General features: G+C 44.5%; 1 protein-coding gene across 4 annotated transcripts in view; it reads right to left on the bottom strand.

The window, feature by feature from the left end:
- INKA2 (inka box actin regulator 2) overlaps window positions 1–21,939 on the bottom strand; it is a 57,899-nt gene extending 35,960 nt beyond the window's left edge. For 2 of the 4 annotated variants that reach the window (XM_061632022.1, XM_061632023.1), the window contains exon 1: window positions 21,312–21,375. Coding sequence is in view for 1 of the 4 variants with exons in the window: in XM_061632021.1 (XP_061488005.1) it covers window positions 21,312–21,380 (69 nt within the window). In the remaining 3 variants the exon portion in view is untranslated. Of the gene's footprint in view, window positions 1–21,311 lie in introns of all 4 variants that reach the window. The other 2 variants (XM_061632021.1, XM_061632024.1) reach the window with 2 other exon arrangements.
- Window positions 21,940–22,436: the final 497 nt, after the last annotated feature.

Genomic DNA, 22,436 nt, shown 5'->3' with positions numbered 1-22,436 from the left:
GCCATAGTTTGGCTGTCTACGTCATGCAAATCAGGCCTCTGTGTAATTTGCTTCCGTAGGGTGTATAAATGCAAGAAAGTTGAATTGGCCTCAGTCTACATACAGTGAGGCCTCCTGCATCACGTAAACCTCATATGTCAGCTGACACATTGCCCATGCCCAGATTCTGGAAAGCTTGACAGTGGAAGCAATGCTTTAAACTGAAAAGAATCTTTGGAAAAGGAGAAGGTCCACAGGGAAACGTGGGTGAAATATCCAGATCCAGTGAACCTTCTCTAGAATAGAACCAGGTGATCTGTCCCTGTCTAACAACTTGCTGTGTCTTTTTATCTTCAACACTCTGCAGGTCCTCTTTTAATGTAGCATCTTCTCTAGGGGTCAAACAAGCATGCCCTTTTAGCAGAAAGTTCAGGTTGGCTATTGGACCTAGATACTGCATCTTGTTGAGTCATTAGGGGCAGGGGTCTTGTTTACAGAAGAGATGGGACATGCATGTCATTATGCAAAGCAACGTTTTGGTCATGTTAAGCTGCTTCTACAAAGCAAACAGCTACAACTGCTTTCACAACGCAAAACTCTTATTCACAGTGTAAACGGTAGGCAAAAAGCTGTATACCCCCTTCAATATCGCCTTCTCAAGTGCACTTTCCATGTGGAAGAAGGATGATTACATCACTGGCAATCCAGTGGGGAGGGGTAGAACACAAGCTTTGCACAGTTCTTGTAATCTACAGTAGTGTTCTTCAACTTTGGGTCCCCAGATATTGAGGGACTAAAACTCCCATCATCCCTGAACACTGGCTAAGCTTGCTGGGGGTGATGGGATATGCAGTCCAACAACAACTGGGAGCCCAAGGCTTAAGAACACTGATAATACAGTTAAAAGGATTGGGTAGCAGGTAATGGCAAAGAACTCTGCCTGAGACCTTGATGTGCTAGAATTCTGTCCAATTTGGATTTGGTACCACATTTTACATTAATTCGCTTATTCCCAATTGCTGAGAATCGGATTTTAATGTAGCGCATCTCTGTGGCTATTTTTGAAAATGGACTTTAAAAAAAAAATCCATCTCTAAAGCACTGATTGTAAGAATGACAACATTGATATTTCCTTTTAAAATATCAATATTTCCTTCAAATATTAATATTTATTTTTTCCTGAGCAAAAAATCACAGATCAGTAAAAGCAGCGGCTAGTGAATACAAAACGAACTCAAATCAATGGCAACCTGTTAGTTCGACAGAATGCTTTTGAACTGGCGCACCAAGGCATCCCATCCTGACCTTGGACTGAACCCCTCTCCAGGACAGTCTGAATAACCCCTCCTTGGCCATGCAACTTCCCCACCAACAGTATCTCCATCTTGTCTCGATTGTGCTAAATTTTATTAAGCTGTTACCAATGCTAGGTACAATATGGCACGGAGTTTCTCAGATCAATAATATTCGTTCTTGTGTGTCACCCATAGCAGACTTGTAAAGCCCAAGACTCCCTGTAACCCTATGAAGGTGTTCTGCTAGAGGAGTGCACTAAGCTCCACCTCACCCTCATTACCCACCAACTCCAAAGCAAGGAGTCTTCTGCAATCCTGCGGGCTTCTTGACCAATTTAGAACCTCCATGAGTTGTATGGCAATGGATGGTGAAGCTTAGTGTGCTCATCCCCACTCACGTGTAGTTTTTACATGCAAGCAGCAAACCTGCATTTGTTTACTGCTCTTGAACACTGCTTCCTCTCGCAAGTGACTCCGAAGCGCTTTATATACAACACAATAACATATACAGCATTCATACAAAACAACTGAAAACAGCAAAAAAAATGATGGCAATCCATATGAAAAGGCAAAGCCTGAAATTAAACTAGACATGGTTTGGGGTACTTTGAATAAGCCTCCCCCCCAAGTAAATCTCGACATGGAAAAAGCTCTCTAGGGGTCTGTAGAGATGGTCCAACAAACATTTCAGTTGTGCTGCTTCATAATTTAACAACACCCAAGTGGAAAAAGAAGCAATGGTGCATTTGTTATGGTAGCAAACAATTTCTTACTGAAAGAGACATTAATCCATGTCTTTTTAAGAGCAAAGGTCTCTGTGGGTGTTTCATGATACTGCATCTGCAGCAAAGAGGCTGTTCTCGCTCCTGGATCCCTCACCCCATTCCCATTCTGGGCTGTCAACTCGTGAACCTGATTGCTCTTCAGCTGCAAATTGCGCCAGCAGCGGTAGAGATCATAACGGGAGGTCAATAGGATCACACACATCACTACAGCTGCATTTACACACAATTGCTTCAGTGGCTAGTTGAGTCAGTGTCTAAATCTTGCTAGAACACCACCCAGACAGCCTCTCCCGAGGAACAGAATTTTGCTGGCATGTGAACTGAACATGCAGTTGCTAGCACGGAAGTCAGACAAACAGTTAGTAGCACAGAAGCCAAATGGAGGCAGGTGGCGTACATATAAAAGGAGCTATGTTTTCTTCATTCGAAGGAATGCTCTTCTATTGCTGTGACACAGTTGCATTGTGATGTATGGGGGAGGGCGGAATATTCCTGCCAAGTATCAGGCCATTATCACTGACTTTGGTGACGACGACAGATTAACTTTACACTGTTGCTTTTGACACATAGGCCTGGCTGGCACAGCACAGCAAGCCAAACTATGGCTTACTGGAACCACATGCATGTGTTGGTTCCCAAAGAGGAGCTTGCAGCTGCTTTGCTCCTCCCTGGTTCTTTAGCTCATTGCAGCTCAGCAGCTAAGCTAAGGTTTGGCTTAGCGTATCGTCCAAATCCAGGGTCATGGTTAAACTCTGTGCTCTTTAACCAGGAGCGATAGCCAAGAACAAACTTTGGCTGTTGCTCATGGTTAAGGAAGAAACAGCTTAACATGACCCTGCTTAGACGATATACTAAGCCAAACCTTGGCTTAGCTGCTGCACTGAACTAAAAGGACCAAGGAGAAGCACAGTGGCTGTGATATCCTCTCTGGAGTTCCGCCCGTGTGCATCTTTGTGCTAAGCCATGGTTTGAATGGGGTCTTTTTGTTTCAGAGCATGTTTATTTATTTATTAGATTTATATCCCGCCCTCCTCCCAGTAGGAGCCCAGGGCATGTGCTGAACTGCTTGCAGAAAAGGGAATCTGGGCGTTAAGTCTCTTGCAGAGCATCTTTAGTGATTTGATTCACATGGTTCCAAAGGATTCAAGGGAATGGGGTGATGCCCCACATGTTTATGGGAATTTGAGGCCAGAGGAAGCTGACTTCTTTCCTGAGATGGCATGCCGTTTGGATCAAGCCTCATCTCTGATGAAAGTGGCCAAGGTAGTTATTTATTTATTTATTTCGCCCCATAGCCGAAGCTCTCTGGGCGGTTTACAGAAATCAAAAACATTAAAACAAATATACAATTTAAAACACATATTTTAAAAACAATTTAAAACACAATTTTAAAATGTAAAACAATATAAAAACAATTTAAAACACATGCTAAAATGCCTGGGAGAAGAGGAAAGTCTTGACCTGGTGCCGAAAAGATAACGGTGTTGGCGCCAGGTGCACCTCGTCAGAAAGATCATTCCATAATTTGGGGGCCACCACTGAGAAGGCCCTCTACCTTGTTGCCACCCTCCCAGCTTCCCTTGGAGTAGACACCCGGAGGACGGCCTTTGATCTTGAACGTAGTGTACGGGTGGGTTCGTATCAGGAGAGGCATTCCATCAGGTATTGTGGTCCCAAGCCGTGTAAGGTTTTATAGGTCAAAACCAGCACTTTGAATTGAGCTCAGAAACATACAGGCAGCCAATGCAAGTGGGCCAGAATCGGTTTTATATGTTCGGACCGTCTGGTCCCTGTTACCAATCTGGCCACTGCATTTTGCATAAGCTGCAGTTTCCGAACTGTCTTCAAAGGCAGCCCCACATAGAATGCATTGCAGTAATCTAATTTGGAGGTTACCAGACATGGACAACTGAAGTCAGGTTATCCCTGTCCAGATAGGGACGTAGTTGGGCCACCAACCAAAGTTGGTAGAAGGCACTCCGTGCCACCGAGCTTACCTGAGCCTCAAGTGACAGAGACGGTTCTAGGAGAACCCCCAAGCTACGAACCTGCTCCTTCAGGGGGAGTGCAACCCCATCCAGGACAGGTTGGACATCCACCGTCTGGTCAGAAGAACCACCCACTAGCAGCATCTCAGTCTTGTCTGGATTGAGCCTCAGTTTATTAGCCCTCATCCAGTTCATTGTTGCAGCCAGGCATCAGTTCAGCACATTGACAGCCTCACCTGAAGAAGATGAAAAGGAGAAATCGAGCTGCGTGTCATCAGCATACTGATGGCAACGCACTCCAAAGCTCTGGATGACTGCACCCAACGGTTTCATGTAGATGTTGAACAGCATGGGGGACAGAACTTACCCCTGCGGAACCCCATACTGGAGAGTCCAGGGTGCCGAGCAATGTTCCCCAAGCACCACCTTCTGGAGGTGACCTGCCAAGTAGGAGTGGAACCACCACAATGCAGTACCTTCCACTCCCAACTTAGCTAGTCTCCCCAGAAGGATACCATGGTCGATGGTATTGAAAGCAGCTGAGAGATCAAGGAGAATCAACAGAGTCACACTCCCCCTGTCTCTCTCCCGACAAAGGTCATCATACAGGGTGACCAAGGCTGTTTCCGTGCCAAAACCAGGCCTGAAACCCGACTGAAATGGATCCAGATAATCGGTCTCATCCAAGAGTGTCTGGAGTTACTTAAAGGCTGGTTCCCCCTTCTTAATAGGTTTGGACTTTTATAACAAAAGAGATGGCCAGTTCAAACTAGTAAAAAGGGGATTAAACTGGGAACGTGGGTTGGATCTAAATGTTGAATGCTGGCCGATGCAGGAGGTGCTCAGTTGGGATCCAGAATCCAAAGCACTCAAGATGGTTCTGTTGGTCTATACTGAAAAACAGGAATTACTCACAGTTGCGCTATTGGCCCAGCCCTTGATGCTGTTCCCTGGCCTCAGCCACAATGTCCACACTTTGAGTATGGATGTCTGAGCAGGGAAGCCTACATGTGTGGAGCTCTATGTGCATAAGCTTCAGCACTATCTGGAACCCTGCACAAATGAGGGACAAGATTATGTAGAAGCCCATACGCATAAAGTGCTACACATTTAGGCTTCCCTGCTCAGACTCGATAAGTGGACATCAAAAGGTAGGGGGGTTATGTGATTTTGAGGACACAGCTGGCAGAGTAGCCTTGCTGTCCCTTCTACGCACTGAGCTGTGTTTACCCAGAAGTTATGCCCCACTGAGTTCAAGGGGATTTACTACCTGGTATTTATACCTAGGAAATCACTAAGGGCCTGGATGGGAGACCACCTGGGAACCATATGTAAGCCGCCTTGGGTTTCTATCATGAAAAGAAAGACAGGGTATAAATGTAATAAATAAATAAACTCTGCTCTAGTATCTATCAGGAATTTCAATCTGTGGTATTATTCATCATTTATATAACATTTTAATTTGCAAACTGTTATTGTTTACCCTTAACCCTAAAACATAAGTTCCTTGTACTGTAATTTTAACAGTAGGGAAGGAAATTGTAGCTGAGTTAGTGGCCTCTCCAGGGCCTCACAATGAAACATTTGACACCCTGACTTGAATGCAGCTCAGTCCAAACTTGATGTCAAGTACTCTTGGGTATGTATTTTATTTTATTTATGTATTATTAAATTTATATCCCACCCTTCTTCCCAGGAGCCTATTTTATATCAAATAGCTGTGGCAAAGTAACAGCAATTAGTTGCCTGATGAAGAGAGCTCTGCTACTCAGTCTCACACATTCCATCATTGTTTATTTTGAGCTAAATACAACTCTAGGTGGGGAGAACAAATCCTGATTCTCCAACAATTTGTAGAGGGGGTGATTTTAAACACACACAAGCACACACCCTTTGCCTTCTGCAGACTGCTCTGTGATTTCATTGCCCCACTTCAGTTGCAGGTTGGATCCAGCAGGGGCTGCCAATGTGGCAGTGATGGCACTCTGAATAGCTCTACCTAATATAAGCGATCAGTCACTTCTAGGTATAAATAATCACAGGCTATCTACAGTCCATTGCAGAGGCAATGTGTTTTTTAAAAATATGTTTTGTTTTTAAGATGCTGTAAGATGCTTTTAAGAGTTTTGTCCCTTGTGTGCCGCCCCGGGCTCCTTCTGGGGATTCGCTCTGCTGCTGTGCCTGTGCTACTCTCCTGCTGTCTCGCCCCTCTCAGAAACCGGTGGTAATGTTTGGCAAGCCAGCGGAGCAACACTGCCTCATCCGTTCCACTCTGCTGACCTCAACTGGGCCAGAGGCAAAAATCAGCACAGCAATGAATGTTACCCTTGTACATTAGGCTAGTTTCTCCTCTCTCCATCCAGAGAAGCAAGAAAATACATTATCAGAGTTCAAAGACATATTTTAGCCAGGCAAAATCACTTGAGAAGGCTGCAAAGCAAGGACAGTAAAGGGTGTGGCTGAGAGGGTGTGTTGTCTGGGTAGGGGTGTGGCCTGGGGAAAGTCCTGAGGGCCAGATAAGAGAGGCTTGGAGGGCCGTATCCTCCCCTCCTTGCCTTTCTCCCTGAATCCATTGGCTATGCCTACTACTTCTTACTCCTCACTTTCCTGTGCTTGCTCCCGTCTAATTTTCCACTAAGTATATCTGGGCTGTATACAGACAACAGTTTATTCCGTTTTCCTGACATTTCCTTACCTGATCACTTCTACATTTTATTTGATCTTTCACACCATGTAAAAATCATTTCTGGAAATCGAGCAGAATATAGGGGAAGTTTAGCATTCATTTCTGTGTCAATTGCTTCCAGAAAAAATCCATTTGCAACCCCATTAAGTCAAAAAATTGCAGGAGTAAAGTGAAGACATTTGGGGTGGTATATTGGCATACATTTGTTTCCCGATGTTTTCATGGGGGAACAGAAGTGCACATGTGCAGAAAGGTTGGGGGAGTAGCGACATGTCCAATGGTGTTCATTGTTGTGTCACACCACACCCAGTGGTGTGAATGAAATTTAGCGTGACATGGTGGTATATCTGTCAAAAAGCCACAGTTTCATAATGCAACAGAAACTGCAGCATGAAAGCAATATTAAAAATCAGAACAGACGCACTATCATTATAATCAATAAAACTAAAGCAGAAAACCCCATGGCTGAATGCAGCCCTAGATTTACTCATAATCCCTTCCCATTCATAGCTCTTCAACTAGAAGCACTGCACATTTATACCCCTGAGAATGCTTCTGTCTCTATATTAAACGGACCATAGCTGCTGGCCTGGGCATATTCCTGACATTGTCTTTGCCTACAACTTTCAGAAAAGACTCCTAGGCTGTTGGTGTACAGAATGAACCTTATTCCTGCTCTGAGATCTCAATCTTGAACCTGCAATTTAGGCATACTTAAGGATTTTGTTCAGTCTGCATTTTGAAGCAAACCAATCTAATTCACACTTCCTGGACTAAGACATGGATTGAAATACAGTTATTCCTCAGGGGTTTTTTTTCTACACATTTTTAATTAGTTCTCAGCTAAAAAAAAAGAATCAAAATGTGTACAAAATGCATATTTTAGGCTACAATGTGCACAAAAAGTGTAGTTCAGGATAATGCACAAAATGCACATTTTAGTTTTATAAACGTGTGGTTTAGGGGGGAAAATACAGATTGATGGGAAACTGGAACAGGCTCTGCATGAAGATATGTGAACCTGACTTGGGTCAGAGCGAAGCTGGTCCATCCATCTATCCCTATACCTGCAACCAAGAACAGCAATAAGCACTACCTCCGTGGCGCAGAGTGGTAAGCGGCGGTAATGCAGCCGAAGCTCTGCTCACAGCCAGAGTTCGATTCCAACGGAAGGAGGAAGTCGAATCCCTGGTAAAAGGGGTCGAGGTCCACTCAGTCAGCATATGCTGGGTCTGCCTAGTAAACATAGCAAGACGTCACCCTAAGAGTCGGAAACAACTCGCACTACAAGTGCGGGGACACCTTTACCTTTTTAGAGGCTGCCTATGAGTTCTCAGTGGTTCAGAATGATAATCAGGGAATATCCATCTTTCTCCACCACCCAAAAGGTGAACACATTACACAGTACTATGGGTGTGGCATATGGCTAACCTTTTCCTTGCATGAATGGCCTTTAATCCCTGAAAGATCAATTTTCTTATACAGGGTCCTTGCAATTAAGTGATACCATCTTTTTCAGGGGCTGTAGATCTCAAACAACATTCACTTGTCTGTCTGAGGATGGTGGCAGGCTAACACTCATGCCACTCATTGTAATCACAAAGGGTTACTATTTGCAAAAGCTGCTCTGGGTTAAACGTACATAGTCACCCAGGGCTCCAGGGCTCCCTAGGCCCATCCTGATGCATCTTCTTGGCACTTCACCCGAATTTATGAACAGGAAATTGGACAGATACTGCCTTTGGCTTCCTAATGGACATTTGTCTTCCTTATCTGTAAGGGTAAAAAGTAATTTATTCCCTTCAGACACGTTACTTTATAGCACAATTTATGAGCCGAAAATTAGATGAGCAGGATTTTATGTTTGACTATACAATTCTACTCAGGTGCTGCTGTTGGGTTAGTGTCAAATGGGATTCTTATATGTGTGTGTATGTTATTGTGACACTATTGCATTGGTTTAGGGAAAGGATGGGAGAACTGTAACTCTTCTGAATTTTATTATGGTTATTTTATTTTTATTTAGAAGAATGCATAAACAATTAATTAAAGACTATCAATATGCAAATAAAACTAGCAAAACTTGTTTACATGCCTCGGTCATTGTAGTTGTCACACTCTAACTCCCATCAGCCCCAGCCAGCAGACTCAATGATCAGGCATGATGGGAGATATGGAGTCCAAGAGCATCCAAAGGGTCTCAAATTCCCTACCCCTGCCCTAAGCCTCAGAGTCCAATTTCCCTGACCCTTGCCCTTTTGTATGCTCAGGAGCACAATCTAGGCAGACTGGAATAGCGGTGAAGAGCAGTGCAGTAATTTCCCCACAACAACGGGCCCACCATTTTGTGAACTCAACAATGAAGTATGCTATTATGCTACAAATGTTACTTTCTGACCTCTCTCCCATTTCTTAGGCCCTTAATAGACAATTCATGTACCATGTGGTCATCTATCCTGCACTTGGTTTATTTCTGTTTAATAGAAATTTCAGCGACATGATCCCTGAACTGAATTGAGACCATGGTGTTGGGAGAAGGGGACCTGAACTTTTCCTCTTCCATCATTTTCCTATCAAAATCAACCCCTCCCCCAGCCAGCCTGCTAAGTTTTTCCCCTTGGGCAATCCTATACATGGAAGTGAGCCCCAATAAGTCAGTGGGATTTACTCCCAGGTAAGCATACATAGGATTGCAGCCTAAATGACTTGTTTTTAACTTCCTTGAAGTTGTCTTCATGAAATTAGCTTTGATCACTGTTTTTACTTTCCCCCTTCTTTATTCTGCTTTCTTTAATGTTTTGCTTTTATTTGTCATTTTTTAATGTCAAGTGTTTATAGGCAGCTTTTATGAGTAACACTCACTCAAGGCAACTTACACATGACCGAGGAATTTCAAACAATAATAAAATAAAGTACAACAACAAAATCTCCCGTAAAACCCACAACCCTTTATGAAACCAGTAGTAATAAACAGTGTGCTGGGGAGGCAGTGCTCACCTGACCTCCTGACTGCCGAATTGCTGCTGCTTATCAGGAAGAGGGGAGGGGCAAGGCAGAGGGAAGGTCGGTGCAGTGCAAGTGCACCAGCAGGCGCACCAGATTGGCCCCACCGGTGCATCTGCATTGCGCCTTCCTCCCCACCACCTTGCCTCTCCCCCTCCCAGCAAGCAGCAGCACCTCAGCTGTCAGGAGGTCTGGTGAACTGCCACCCCATCACATTAACCACTGCTGGTAATAAATACACATCCAGCCACAAATAGAACACATTTTTTTCCAAAAGACTGACCGCCAAAAGGAACTCACTGCAACAAGGAGAATTACATGTGAATGAGCCAGAGAAAATAACTGGGTCCTTTTAATGTTATTGTTGGAAGCTGCCCTGAGCTCTGTTGAGCAAAGATGGGCTACAAATGGTTTAAATAACGTAAACTATATATACACACGCGCTTTAACATTTTAGCTTTTTTTTTTCTTTTTTAAAAACCTATGTCACTGTGCGCTCCCTCATCATTTTATCTCCAAGCACATATTGAGCCCAATTTTTCAAATGCAGCAAACTGCAGCACAGCTATTCATTCACAGCAGTGCTCTCCTATCCCCTCCTCCTGCCCGGGGAAGAATACTGCACCCAGTTGGGACGCTGCCATACTGTCAATGAAAAGTCACTTATAGGAATATGGTGCAATGGCTAAAATGTTTTGGTTTCCATCCCATGGATCCTGCCGTCTATCTAGCTGTGCCTTTTCTAATGAATGAAGGTGCCAGCTGAGAGGTTCACAACTTTCAAGCACGTATATTTGGGCAATTCAAATTATCTGAATGGAAGCCATCTGGAAAGAAATCTGAGTGCACCAGTGGTTATCAGCTTCCATGGGAAAACACTGTATCCGGACATGAAAAAGTATTCCATTCATTCAGTTCACATTTATTTTTGGATAGTTGTGGTCATGCAGACATTTGGATAGGCTTTAACTGAGCGTTGGTGTCAAGCACAGTTTCAACATATTTTATTCAGGCTGTATTTATACAAGCAGCATTTAACGCAGTTCAGCACATGACAGCAAAACTGCAACAGATGCTGCCTTTGAGCCACTGAGCTACAATGACTGCTTATGTGACGCTAGAAGATACTGAATGCGTTGCAAAGACATCAAATTGACCTGTACCAGCCTTTGTTCAGATAGTTATGGTGCTTGATAACAGCAGTGGCCAATCTGATGGGAGACCATCTACCTGTGTGAGTTTCTGCAAGACCTGCTCCCTGCATTTCTGGCTGATTTCCACCTGGCCTGGAAGGGCGGGGCCCTGTCTCTCTCCAGCTACAAAAGCAGCAACTGCTGAAGGGGCCAGAGACCATCTACCTGTGTGAGTTTCTGCAAGACCTGCTCCCTGCATTTCTGGCTGATTTCCACCTGGCCTGGAAGGGCGGGGCCCTGTCTCTCTCCAGCTACAAAAGCAGCAACTGCTGAAGGGGCCAGAGACCATCTACCTGTGTGAGTTTCTGCAAGACCTGCTCCCTGCATTTCTGGCTGATTTCCACCTGGCCTGGAAGGGTGGGGCCCTGTCTCTCTCCAGCTACAAAAGCAGCAACTGCTGAAGAGGCCAGAGACCATCTACCTGTGTGAGTTTCTGCAAGACCTGCTCCCTGCATTTCTGGCTGATTTCCACCTGGCCTGGAAGGGCGGGGCCCTGTCTCTCTCCAGCTACAAAAGCAGCAACTGCTGAAGGGGCCAGAGACCGTGTGTGTGTATGTGTGCGTGAACCTGCTGCTCGGGATGTCTATAGACTACTGGGGTTTTGTTTAGTATTATATGTTATATTTTACTCTATGTTATATTTTAGTCTATGTACGCCGCCTAGAGTGGCCATTAATTCGGCCAGATAGGCGGCCTAGAAATAAAATTTTGTTATTATTATTTATTATTAAGTACATTGAGGGCCATTCACACATGTAATTTGCTAGTTGCTTATCCCCATGGCATTGCTCCGAAACACCCACAGGAATGTGCTCGCATGGAAAAATGCAATGTGTGATCCAGCAGCATACATGTTCAGCACTGATTTCCACGATCAAGGAAGGACTTCTGGAGTAACTGCATTAACGTAAATTGCTTGTGGGTGTATGTTGGCACACAGCTATATCATTTATATGTGTCTCACTGTGTGCAGGTGCATGCATATGTGCAGGGTTTGGTTTGCCTCAAAAAGCATACTTTGAAAGTAAGAACCATTTGCCAGTTTTAGATCGAATATTGCAATCATATGCAATTTTTAAAAAATATGTGATGTTTGTATGTTTTTGCTTATTTATTCTTATATTTCTAGCCCACTTTTCCTTCGAGGAGCTCATGGTGGCATTCACAGTTCTCTCCTTCCCCATGTTAACCTCACAACAACCCTGCAAGGTATGTTAGGCTGAGAGACAGTGATGAGCCCAAGTTTGCTCAGTGAGCTACATGGCTGAGTGGGGATTTGAACCCTGGCCTCGCAGGTCCTAGTCCAACACTCTAACCACTACAGCACTGTGATGACCAGGGAAAAAAAGGAAAAGGAAAAAAAAACGTTAGCCAAGAAAGGCACTAAGATGGGTTTTTATTCAGAATTAATCTCTCACACATTAAGCCCTAACAACGTATGAAGTCATTATTACCATCATCATCATCTATACATTAATAGGCTGAAACAGTCATCAAAGAAAGTCAAACTGTGCTCCTATCCTTCTGGCTGCAGTTAGCTTTATCCTCACTTATATTGCCAACCATTAACAAGATTTGCTTCTTTAAGTGGGCCAGCCTTACAAGCCCTTGCTGCAATGTGACATTTGTTTTGTTCCTGTTGACACAGAAAAGAAGTGCTTGTTGTGTCTGCATAATGCAAATCAGCATTTTATTTAATAGGAGCAAAAAACTGAACTCCTACTTAAACTGTGCATAGGGTGTTTATTGTCCTTTAAAAAAGGCTGCTTTTGCTTCTGGTGCATTAATAACTCAAGTAATGACCTGGCTGGTAATGAAGAAAGTGATGAAAAAGTCAGGGTCAACAGATTCAATTCACACCCCCATTCCGTCCAGACAGTTCCAGCTATCTGTTAAATTGCTTACCATTTAAAAAAATTAAACTTCATCTATTTTAATTCCCGAAAGTATTGATTTGAAATATTTTACATCAGGAGTAGAATGTAGGATGCCTTCAGTTAACCTATTTCTCTTGTCCCTGCAAATTCACTTTGCTGCTTGCTTAGATGGGGTATGAAATCATAAAGATATGAGCCCAAATCAATGCAGCACTTAAATCAAAGGCCAAATCCTAAAATGTGCTAAATTCTAGAACTCTCTAAAGCCATTACACATTTGCTAAACCTGATGAATGTGCCTGCTAATTTTCATTAGCATGCTCAAATTGTAACACATAGCTGGCTGGACCAAACTTCCAGAGCTCTGGTTTCACTAGATTGCAATACTTTGTCAAACTGATGCCTTAAGAATATCTAAATGGTAAATATATATAAATAGAAAGAAAAGTGTTGTAGAGTTGGATTCTCCAAAACCATATTCTGATTAACCCTGTGCATTTTGGGTATTATCATTGACACTCAAGGGTTGATCTTATACTTCCTGAAAACTGATCCAGTTTTAGAAAAATCAGTGAATCTACTTCCAAGCAAATGTGCTTTTGACTGGGTGGTAAGGGTGCCATTCAGTTTCCATTAAAACAATGGCAAAGCTCCTACTGAATGCAATAATTCTGGATTGCACTTTGTAAGGTTGCCCATTTTTTTCTGGCAGTACCTTGTGCATTTTAACACTTGCAAAACAGGCAAAAATTCAGTTAGTGAAGCTTTTCTTCTCACTATGTCTCTCCATGCTGCTTGGCTAGCCCTGTCTGCCTAGTCCTGTCTAGCCCTATAAAACTGGCAATCCTACTCTAAGGCTGTCTGCTGCACTTGAGTACTTCTACACATAACTGCTTAAATGAATGCACACCGATGTGAATCCAACCTGCACACTCTGAACAATGTCAAGGCTCCTACAACTCCTGCACCATGGGGCCAAGGCAAGGTACGGTGCTGGCAGAGTTACATTGCAGCACATTTTATCTTTTTAAACGTGCACGCATTTTCCTACTATCAATCACAGGAAAACTAAGCATAAGCACAGACAGAACCTGATCAAGTATCCACAAGCCACTTTAGAAGACTATTTAAGTTCTATTAAAATCTATGAGTAAATGCCAAAATTAGTGATGGATAGCAGTGTCAGTTCCATTTTCAAAAATGCTATCTACTTTCATTGGGTTGTTGAATTTTCAAGTTCTTTGTATTTTGAAAGCATCCTTTGTTTATTTTATTGAAAGCAAGCCCTCAGCAAATAAGGATGCATTCATTAGCATTCCACTTACTTGGACAGAAATTGTCCAACTCAGTCGAACTTACTTCTGATTAAAATTCTTAGGCTCAAGTGGCATATTAGATGGATGGCAAAACATTGGTTTATAATGCAAATATCAAAAAATACAAATCTTAGCACTGTACTACTTCTGTGCAACCTTTGGGAAAGGGCCATAGCTCAGTGGTAGAGCATCTATTTTGCATCCAGAAGGTCCTAGGCAGACCTGGCGCTAGAAGGCAGACAGGTTGGGCCCTAGCTGACGGCCTCTGTGGCCCAGAGGGGCCCCTAAAGGGCTCCTCTGAAGGTAGTGCTCCTGCTCCACAATCCACGGCAGTGTCGGGTCCTGCAACCCAACACTGCTGCGGACCACAGAGTGGACACCCCCCCATACAGCCACCTCTCTCGTCAGCATGTCACCCAAGATGGTGGCAGGGACTTCCCTAAGTGGTTGACCCCCCCGCTGCCATCTTGGTTGATGGCAGGCATGCACAATGTGAGCGGTAGGTGGGGCACACAGGCAGGCTTATTAGCCCTGCGCCGCCTGTATTGGGAGGGGGTGTTGGGCTATGGCACCGTGGGCTCAGGGCAGGCAGGTGCCCAAGGGCCCAGTCATGCCTGATGATGGCCCTGGTGCCAGGTTCAATCCCTGACAACTCCAGGTAGAGCTGGGAGAGACCCTTGTCTGAAACCTTGGAGAGCTGCTTCCAGTCAGTGTTGACGATATAGGGCTGGATGGGCCAACAGTCTATTTTGGTATAAGGCATCTCCCTGTGTTCCATGGGGCAGGGTTGTGGCTCAGTGGTAGAGCACCTGCTTTACATGCAAAAGGTCTCAGGTTCAATCCCTGCCATTTCCCAGTAGGCCTGGGAATGTCCCCTGCCTAAAACCATAGAGAACTGCAGCCAGTAGTTACTGACAATACTGAGCTAGATGGGCCAATGGTCTGATTCAGTAGAAGTCTGTTTCCTATACTCTGTGCTACATCTTGCTGTGTACGTCTAGGAGGCAGCTGTGGCAGAACCTACAGATCCTGAATAAAACTCTTGAAATATCAGCTTTCTGTGCAGAAAATAAACTTCTACCCATCATGATCACCGAAGAAAGTGGGAACAGTAGCATGAGGTTGTCTAACAAATCACAAGATACATTCAATAAAAATGTGTCTTCTTTCAATAGAAGTTTAGTCTCATGCTGGCAACTGAGAGTCTCACTGAGGAAAACCAAGCGCCTCCCACCTCTCCCCTTCCCCTTTTTCTATGCTTAAATGCACACAGTGGTGTTAATTCTGGTTTTGCACATACGATGTAGAATACAGAGTCATTGTCTGTCCTACTTCTGAGTCCCTTTAAGTCAGCAGTAACTGCTGGTTACTTGTACTGCCTGTTCATATTAAGATGTACACTGTACTCAATAGAGGAACTATTCATAAGTTCTCCAAGGCAGATTTACTAAAATCAACTGCTCTACAGTATGGATGGGCAAAACTGTCAATTTCTGTTTCTCTTGGTTTCTTATTTTTCTAATCTTAAATTCCGTTCTCCACATTCCCACAACAGTTGACAATTTTTTTAAAAAAGTCTTCATGAAAATTCTTCAGCATTTTCATGTGAATTTCTTTTTCTATACACATTTGTATGCAATCTTGCCTAATGCACATATTTTTGCAAAGCAATTTCCCATAAAATAGCGCATTTTTGCATATTGTTTTTATGAATACATTCATTTTTATGGACATTTTACCCCAGTACATGCTTTTTTTCTTTAGTACATTACCTGGCTGAACTGCACTGCAAAATTTGGAGAAGTGTGAATTTAAAGGATTCGGTTCTCCTATTTTCAGAAACTTCCGGTTAGGTAGGTTTGTCTTTAAATGCAAACTGAATCAAATTTCTCCACCATCCCTACTCTAGAGTGAGCTGCAGCCAAAATCCCACTGAGGTCTCAAGTATCGATTTATTCTCATGTCATAAGGTCTTGACAATGCTAACATTTATGTCACTCTCCCCATCTTGGCACCTTCCAGATGTTTTAAACAACTCCCACCAGCCACAGCTATGCTCATAAGGCACTTGCAAAGTAATCCAGCAGTTTCTATTTGATTGTCACTGAATGAGATTACTCCCAGTGCACAGCACTAATCAAATATCCAGAAAAACAGCTTCCACACAAAATTTAACTTGCAGAAGCCCCTTCACCTATGCAACAACTTGTAAGATTTTTTTTTTAACAGTTTAAGATCTTTTTCACAGAAGCAGGCATTCAGCTATTAAGGATAAGTATGCTATTGTTTTATGGTCTGCAACTCCTTACACTTTAAAGTGTTTTGGCTGTTTGTTTTGTCTGTGTGTGTATTTTGCATTATTTATACTTTTGGATGGATTGTTATCTGCCACAAGCCAAATAGATCGAGAACTTTGAAAAGATTCTAAATGAATAAAATACAAGCAGGTCGGAAACTGCCTGGAATCCATACGTTCGGAGAAATCCTAATCTCAGTGTCTGTTAAAGGGCACAAGTTTATAGTGGAGGGCTACTGGATTCAGCAGGTATGGGGCTATGCTGGCTGAGGGACTGTAGGATTCAGCAGAAGGCCTGCTATGCTGATGGAACACAAGATATAACACACAAAAATATGCCAGCAGAACACGATGGTTGCATGGGTTCCCAAGGATGATGGGCGGAACCAAAAGGGCTAGCTGGCCGATGGAGGGGCCATGCCATTTGTCCATGCTCTTGAGTGGCTCAGGTGTGTCTAGGTGTAGAAGCTTCCCCCCTCACCTTTCCTCCTGTGGGGTTGTACCATGGATTCAAACCTAGGATCCCCTGCATATAAAGCATGAATTCCATCTGGCTAAATCTCCACCTGCATTCCCTGTGCTTGTTGCTCTTTTCACAGAGTCCTGAGGCCAAATTCATCTGCTGCTGCGGCTGAGTAGTTAGGGAACTGCTCTATGGAGCTGGCAGTCTGGGTTCAAATCCTGGAAGTATCTTCTCTTTTTTTTTTTACCCTGACATGACGTTTTTCTTTTCGGGCATGCAAAAGGAGAATAATAATAATAATAATAATAATTTAATTTGTGGGTCGCCTATCTGGCCAGTGGCCACTCTAGGCGACGTACAATTTAACAACAATACATTACATCATAATAAAATACATCATAAAATACAATATAACAATAAAACAATGAGGCCGTATTTCCCTTCCCCTCCAGTGTGGGGCTCAGTCTCCCATCTCCTGCTTGCCAACCCCATGCCCTATGCAGGGAGACACTGGAGGCTACTCCTGTCAGTCCATGTCTGATCTTGTTGCATGTCTGGCCCATCCTCTTGGTTGCTTATCAAAAAAAAGCCTTTTCTACCCTGGATGGGTCTTGAACTCTTGTCCCAGGGGAGGGCTGTGTAAGCTCTTTGTGACTGTCCTCTCCAAGCAGCTATGTGGGTGCTGTGTTGGAAGTCTTCTCCTTCCTCTCATTTATGTGGGTTGTGCACAAGGTGATCCAAACCCTGATCTGAAGAGATGTCTGGGGACTGGCAGTAGTGGGAGTGTTGCTGGCCATGCCACTGGGGCTGATAGAATGGGGATGCTGCAGTACCACCTTGCATGCTGTGTGTGTGAGTGATGATGCTGGGGTGGGTGCCAGGCGTGTCCTCAATGTCCTGAGTTCATTGGTGCCTCAGTATGAAGATGTTGTCATTGGCACAGTCCTTGATTAGTGGGCGGTGGCTCTGTTTTCAGGAGGGCTGTGGGCATGTCTGTTGTTTTATACCATATTTATATTTCCTGGTGGGCATTTTCCCTGCCCCTGACCAAGCTGAACATGCTTTCTGTTGGCAGAACGGTGGTGCATCTCCGGTCCTGGTATAATATGAGTATAGGATTGCCCTGCAATTCATGCAAAGGAGTGCATGATTACTTGGGAGCAAGTCCTACTCTACTCAGTGGCTTCCATCTGAGTAAACATGCATAAGATTGGGCTGTAAATGGGACTTTGCACACCTGAACAAAAGCACCAATCCTATAAATACGTGTGTTAGATATGTGCAATAAAGAGGACTGCTTTTATGGTTTCAATTATGATTAAATCTTTGGCAGATCATGGTCTTAAGACACTGGAGTGCATTCTGAATCCCAGTTTGGGCTGGCCCCATTTGGATTTTGTTCTGTGGTCATGGCAGCCATCCTTTGGACGTGAAGAAGCCTTTTGTATTCCGAAGCTCTTCCTACCATTCTGACTCTTGCATGACCTTTTTCTTCAAAAGTGCAGTTGCTATTATTTATTCACATGTGACATGCGCTTCCCTTCTTCTTTTCTTAGCCTTTTGAGCTCCCTGCTGAACAATTCAGGTGCTTTATTTAAAGACATCCTGATTCTTCTTCACTAATCTATTAGAACAAAAACAAGAAAGCAGCATCTGCTGGTGGGCAAGCCCAAGCTTGTCACAGCAAGCAACACTTGTGTCTTGAACGATGGAGTGGAGGAAAGGCAGAATGTTAACATGCAGCGCTATATATCGCACACCTCAAACTCTCTCGAAAGGGTCATTTGCTTCCAAGTGAGCAGAAATAAAAACCGGGATCTCTTCTCCCTTTTGAGGCAATGCAGTCTTGTAATTTAGGCATTGTACCTGGATCTGAGAGATATGAACTTAAACCCCAGCTCTGCCCTGGGTGATGTGGTCCAAGCATTAGAGAGTAATAAGCTGGGGGATGATCTGCCTTGCAGTGCTGATGTGAAAGTGCTAAAGAGAAGCGTATTGTAACACAATGTGTGCATTAGAAGGGTTACAGAAGTAACATTCATCTTGTGCTTCTAAATAAAACATGTAGGATTTTGCAAAGTAGTGTGGCTGTGCCCTTAAAGGAAAAGTCTGGGGGCTTATCCACACGGAAGCCTAATTTCATACTAAAGAAGCTGCTTTTACCATTGCAATAGCTTTTCAAGGTCCACACTTCTTGCCCAATGGTAGCTTCCAATCCACTGTTTTCCTTTCACACAAGTAGGCGTCCTCTGGAAAGGTTTTGTATTGCTGTTTCCTTGTGGCCCCGCCTCCAATTTTACACCTTTACTCCCTCCAGAGTATTGATATTGCTAATGGGGAAGGGGAGGGTTTTTTTGTCAGTTTCATTGTTTCTTGTCAATTGCACACCTCTCCCAGCTGAAGCCCCAGAGGGTTGGGGAGCAATTGACCCCAAACTGTATGAAACTGATTAGAGGGGGGAGTGAGTGAAAGGCAAAGTAGGCAGCAGCTGTGGCAGCTTTTGCCTGCAGCAGAGAGAGACAGGAAGCTGGTGATGGGGCATAAAAGCTCACTAGAAAAAACAGAAGCAAAGTGCCTACAGGAGGAGCACAGGGAAGCTGAGATGATGTTGCCTTCCTTTTTGAATTATAATTGGACTGGGTTGATGCGGATTTAAAAGGGACAACTGCATTCTAGCTTCTTCTTGCCTGCAAGGTCATGTGAACCATGTGAATTACAAAGGGATGCAAGTAACATCAGACACACGCTAAATTGCTGTGTGGATGAGCCCTAGCTGATTGGCTTCCCTCCAGCATCATAAATTGGACTGAATGTCTGTGGATGGAACAGGCGACAAGACAGGTAGCAGGTTGGGATCTGGAAGTGATTGGGAGGAAGTCAGAATGTCAGGAATAATTGTGGGTCTCCACTGCCAAGGTAAAAGGTGTACACAGTAAAGCTTTCTGCAAACCACTCATCACCCTTTCAGGAATTTTTACCAGGATTCCAGTTTTCTTTTATTTTAATGCACAACTGGATGAATACAATACAGGTCAATACAAATATTTCAGATGAAGCAATGGAGAGATTGGACTGTGAAGCGGCAACACAGTCTAGTTGCACAGCTTGGGAGATCTAGGTTCAAATTATATGAGCTCTGATGTGGGTCCTCAGATTTTCATCTGTCAAATGAGAATAATAATAGTCATCTGAGGTGGTTGGTGAAGCGTACTGAAGCTCAGAAATCTCAAGCAGGCCAGGCTCACAAAAATTTGGTGTGAGACTTAGCACTTCCTTGCAGGACACTGAACAACTGGTGTTTTGCTTCTTCCAGAACTGGGTCCCAGAAGCAGCTATTTGGCATGGAAATGAAATTGCTCCAGCAGGGCTATTAGCGAAATTGTGCAACACCAAACAAAAACGGAAGCTTATGAAAGCCAATGGGAAATGAGCACTTGCGGTATGCAACTGTCTCAGATTTGCAGGCACCCCTATAATTAAAAGAAGTGGCTGGCGAACAAAATGCTTGGAAAGATGATACAGCCACATCTGGGCTCTGAAAAAAATTATTCAGAGCAGAGCTATCAAAGGAGAAAACAGTTGGGTAACAGTGGGAAGGAGCCCTTGGTAAACCTTCCCGACAGATCTGGGTTAGAAAGGAGAAAAAGAAATGAGATATGGTTACATCATGAGAGAAAGCATGTTTTGAGCTGTTTGTCTGTTTTGCTTTTTAGATCCCCATTTTACTTGGCACAAATGTGTGGAAGAAAAACACTAACAGGTTGCGATGTGATGCCAGACCCTTTCGGGGCTTGTGCTCCACTCTGCGTCTGAACCGATTGCAAAGTTCACCGTTCCCTGTAACGGTTAAACAAGGGAAGAACAGAGGAGCGCGGGATGGGATGGGGGTCTGGCTGACGGTTTCACTGCTCCTAGCAAGAAAAGCAACGAGATTCCCTGAGAGGGAACCAAAGACACGCGGAGGGGTTAAATACCTATCAGCGTCAATGGGATTTAGCTTCCACGCCAGGGGGAAAAGCTGATAGGCGTAAATCGGTTCGGAAAGGCTCCACTGTCGGCGATGGAGTTGGGGAGGACGGGCAGGGTGCGGAAGACACGAGAGGCTTGCCTTCCTCCTGACTGCATCTCATCCCGGGGGCTTGAAAGGAAGAGAAAGAAGAGAAAGAAAATCCACAGTGGGGAAACTGAAGGCCACACAGCTGCAAAGGAAGGAGACGGCGAGATTTCTAACAAAGCCCGGGAAATGAGCAGCCTGCAGGAAGGGGAGACAGACAGACAGACATTGACTGACAGTCCCTGGCTGGGAAGTTGCAAGCCGAGGCGGAGTGCGAGGTAGCCAGGAGAGAATGTGAGCGTGCGGAGTTTTGCAACAATTCGATCCGCAAGGCAGAATATACCCCCCTGCCCGTCTTTCCTCGGGCATCTCTTACCAACTCCTGCTTCAGACGGCGTAGGTAATGATCCATGTTTCTCTTGTCCACCCTCACATCCAAGTCCATCTGGCCGCTCTCGAATAATTCAGCTGCTGCAAAGATTCTGGCCCTTCCCCCGGCCAGGGTCCCGCCAGGCTCTTTCTTCTAGGAAGAGGTGTTTTCCTCGCTCCCCCAGCTAATCCAACGGCCCCTTGAAATACCCACTTGTCACTTCAGCTCGGGATTAAAAAAAAACCCCGCTTCCCAAGAGAAGAGGGTGAAAAGTTTCTCTGCTCTTATTCCGAAGAAACAGCCGCTGCGGCACCCACAAAAAGGAAGAAGCCTGCTTGTCCCTTAGAGAAAGTTAAAAGTATCCCCGCGCGCGCACAAATCAGAGGGTCTTGCCGTGGAATCGCCCGGGGCTGTGTGCAGTCTGCAAACACCGCCAACTGCCTGGCCGCGCGCGTTTCTCTCTCTCAGTCTGGCGCTGCACGCTGGTGCACCCCGCGTGCGGTTGCTGATTGCAAGGCAAAAGCAGAGCGACTCTTCTCCCTGCGGAAGCAGCAGCAGCAAACTCAGAGAACCCGAGAGAGGGATCCTGGCGCGCGGCGTCTAGGGTCGCTGGTGATTGGCAGGTCGGCGCCGCTTTTAGCATGTGGCGTCAGAGGCGAGGCGTACACAGGAGAGAGTCAGCTGCCAACTTCGCGAGGGCTTCTTCGTTACACCGGTAGGGAGATCCCGCCCCTGGGGGCAGGGCCGGATTATCCATTAGCCTTAGTGGGCTGAAGCCTAGGGGCTCAGAGCTCTTGGGGGCCTGTGCATAAGCTAAAAAAAAGTATAATATAGATTTTTCATTATGTACAAAAAGAAAATGTTTGCACTTTGTAATCGCATTCATAACATTCTAAAAGGATGGCTTAAAAGAAGTAATGCACACCAGCCAAATAAAAATGGTCCATTAAACATTTTATTTTCCATAAGTGTGCTGTGCCTGCGTGCTGCACCGATATTTAGTATTGATCGCTGTTTTTAATCTTTGCGGTTTGTGGCGTGCATACTGTATGTATAGGCAGGGTTCATTGTAAGGGGTTTGAGAAAAATATTGCCTAAGAAGAGAAGGGGGGCCCAAACACCAATCAGCCT

This window comes from Rhineura floridana, chromosome 6 (assembly GCF_030035675.1).
Source record: "Rhineura floridana isolate rRhiFlo1 chromosome 6, rRhiFlo1.hap2, whole genome shotgun sequence".
NCBI lineage: Eukaryota > Metazoa > Chordata > Lepidosauria > Squamata > Rhineuridae > Rhineura > Rhineura floridana.
Note: the sequence above shows the minus strand (reverse complement) of the source record. Positions and strands in the feature narration are given on the sequence as shown.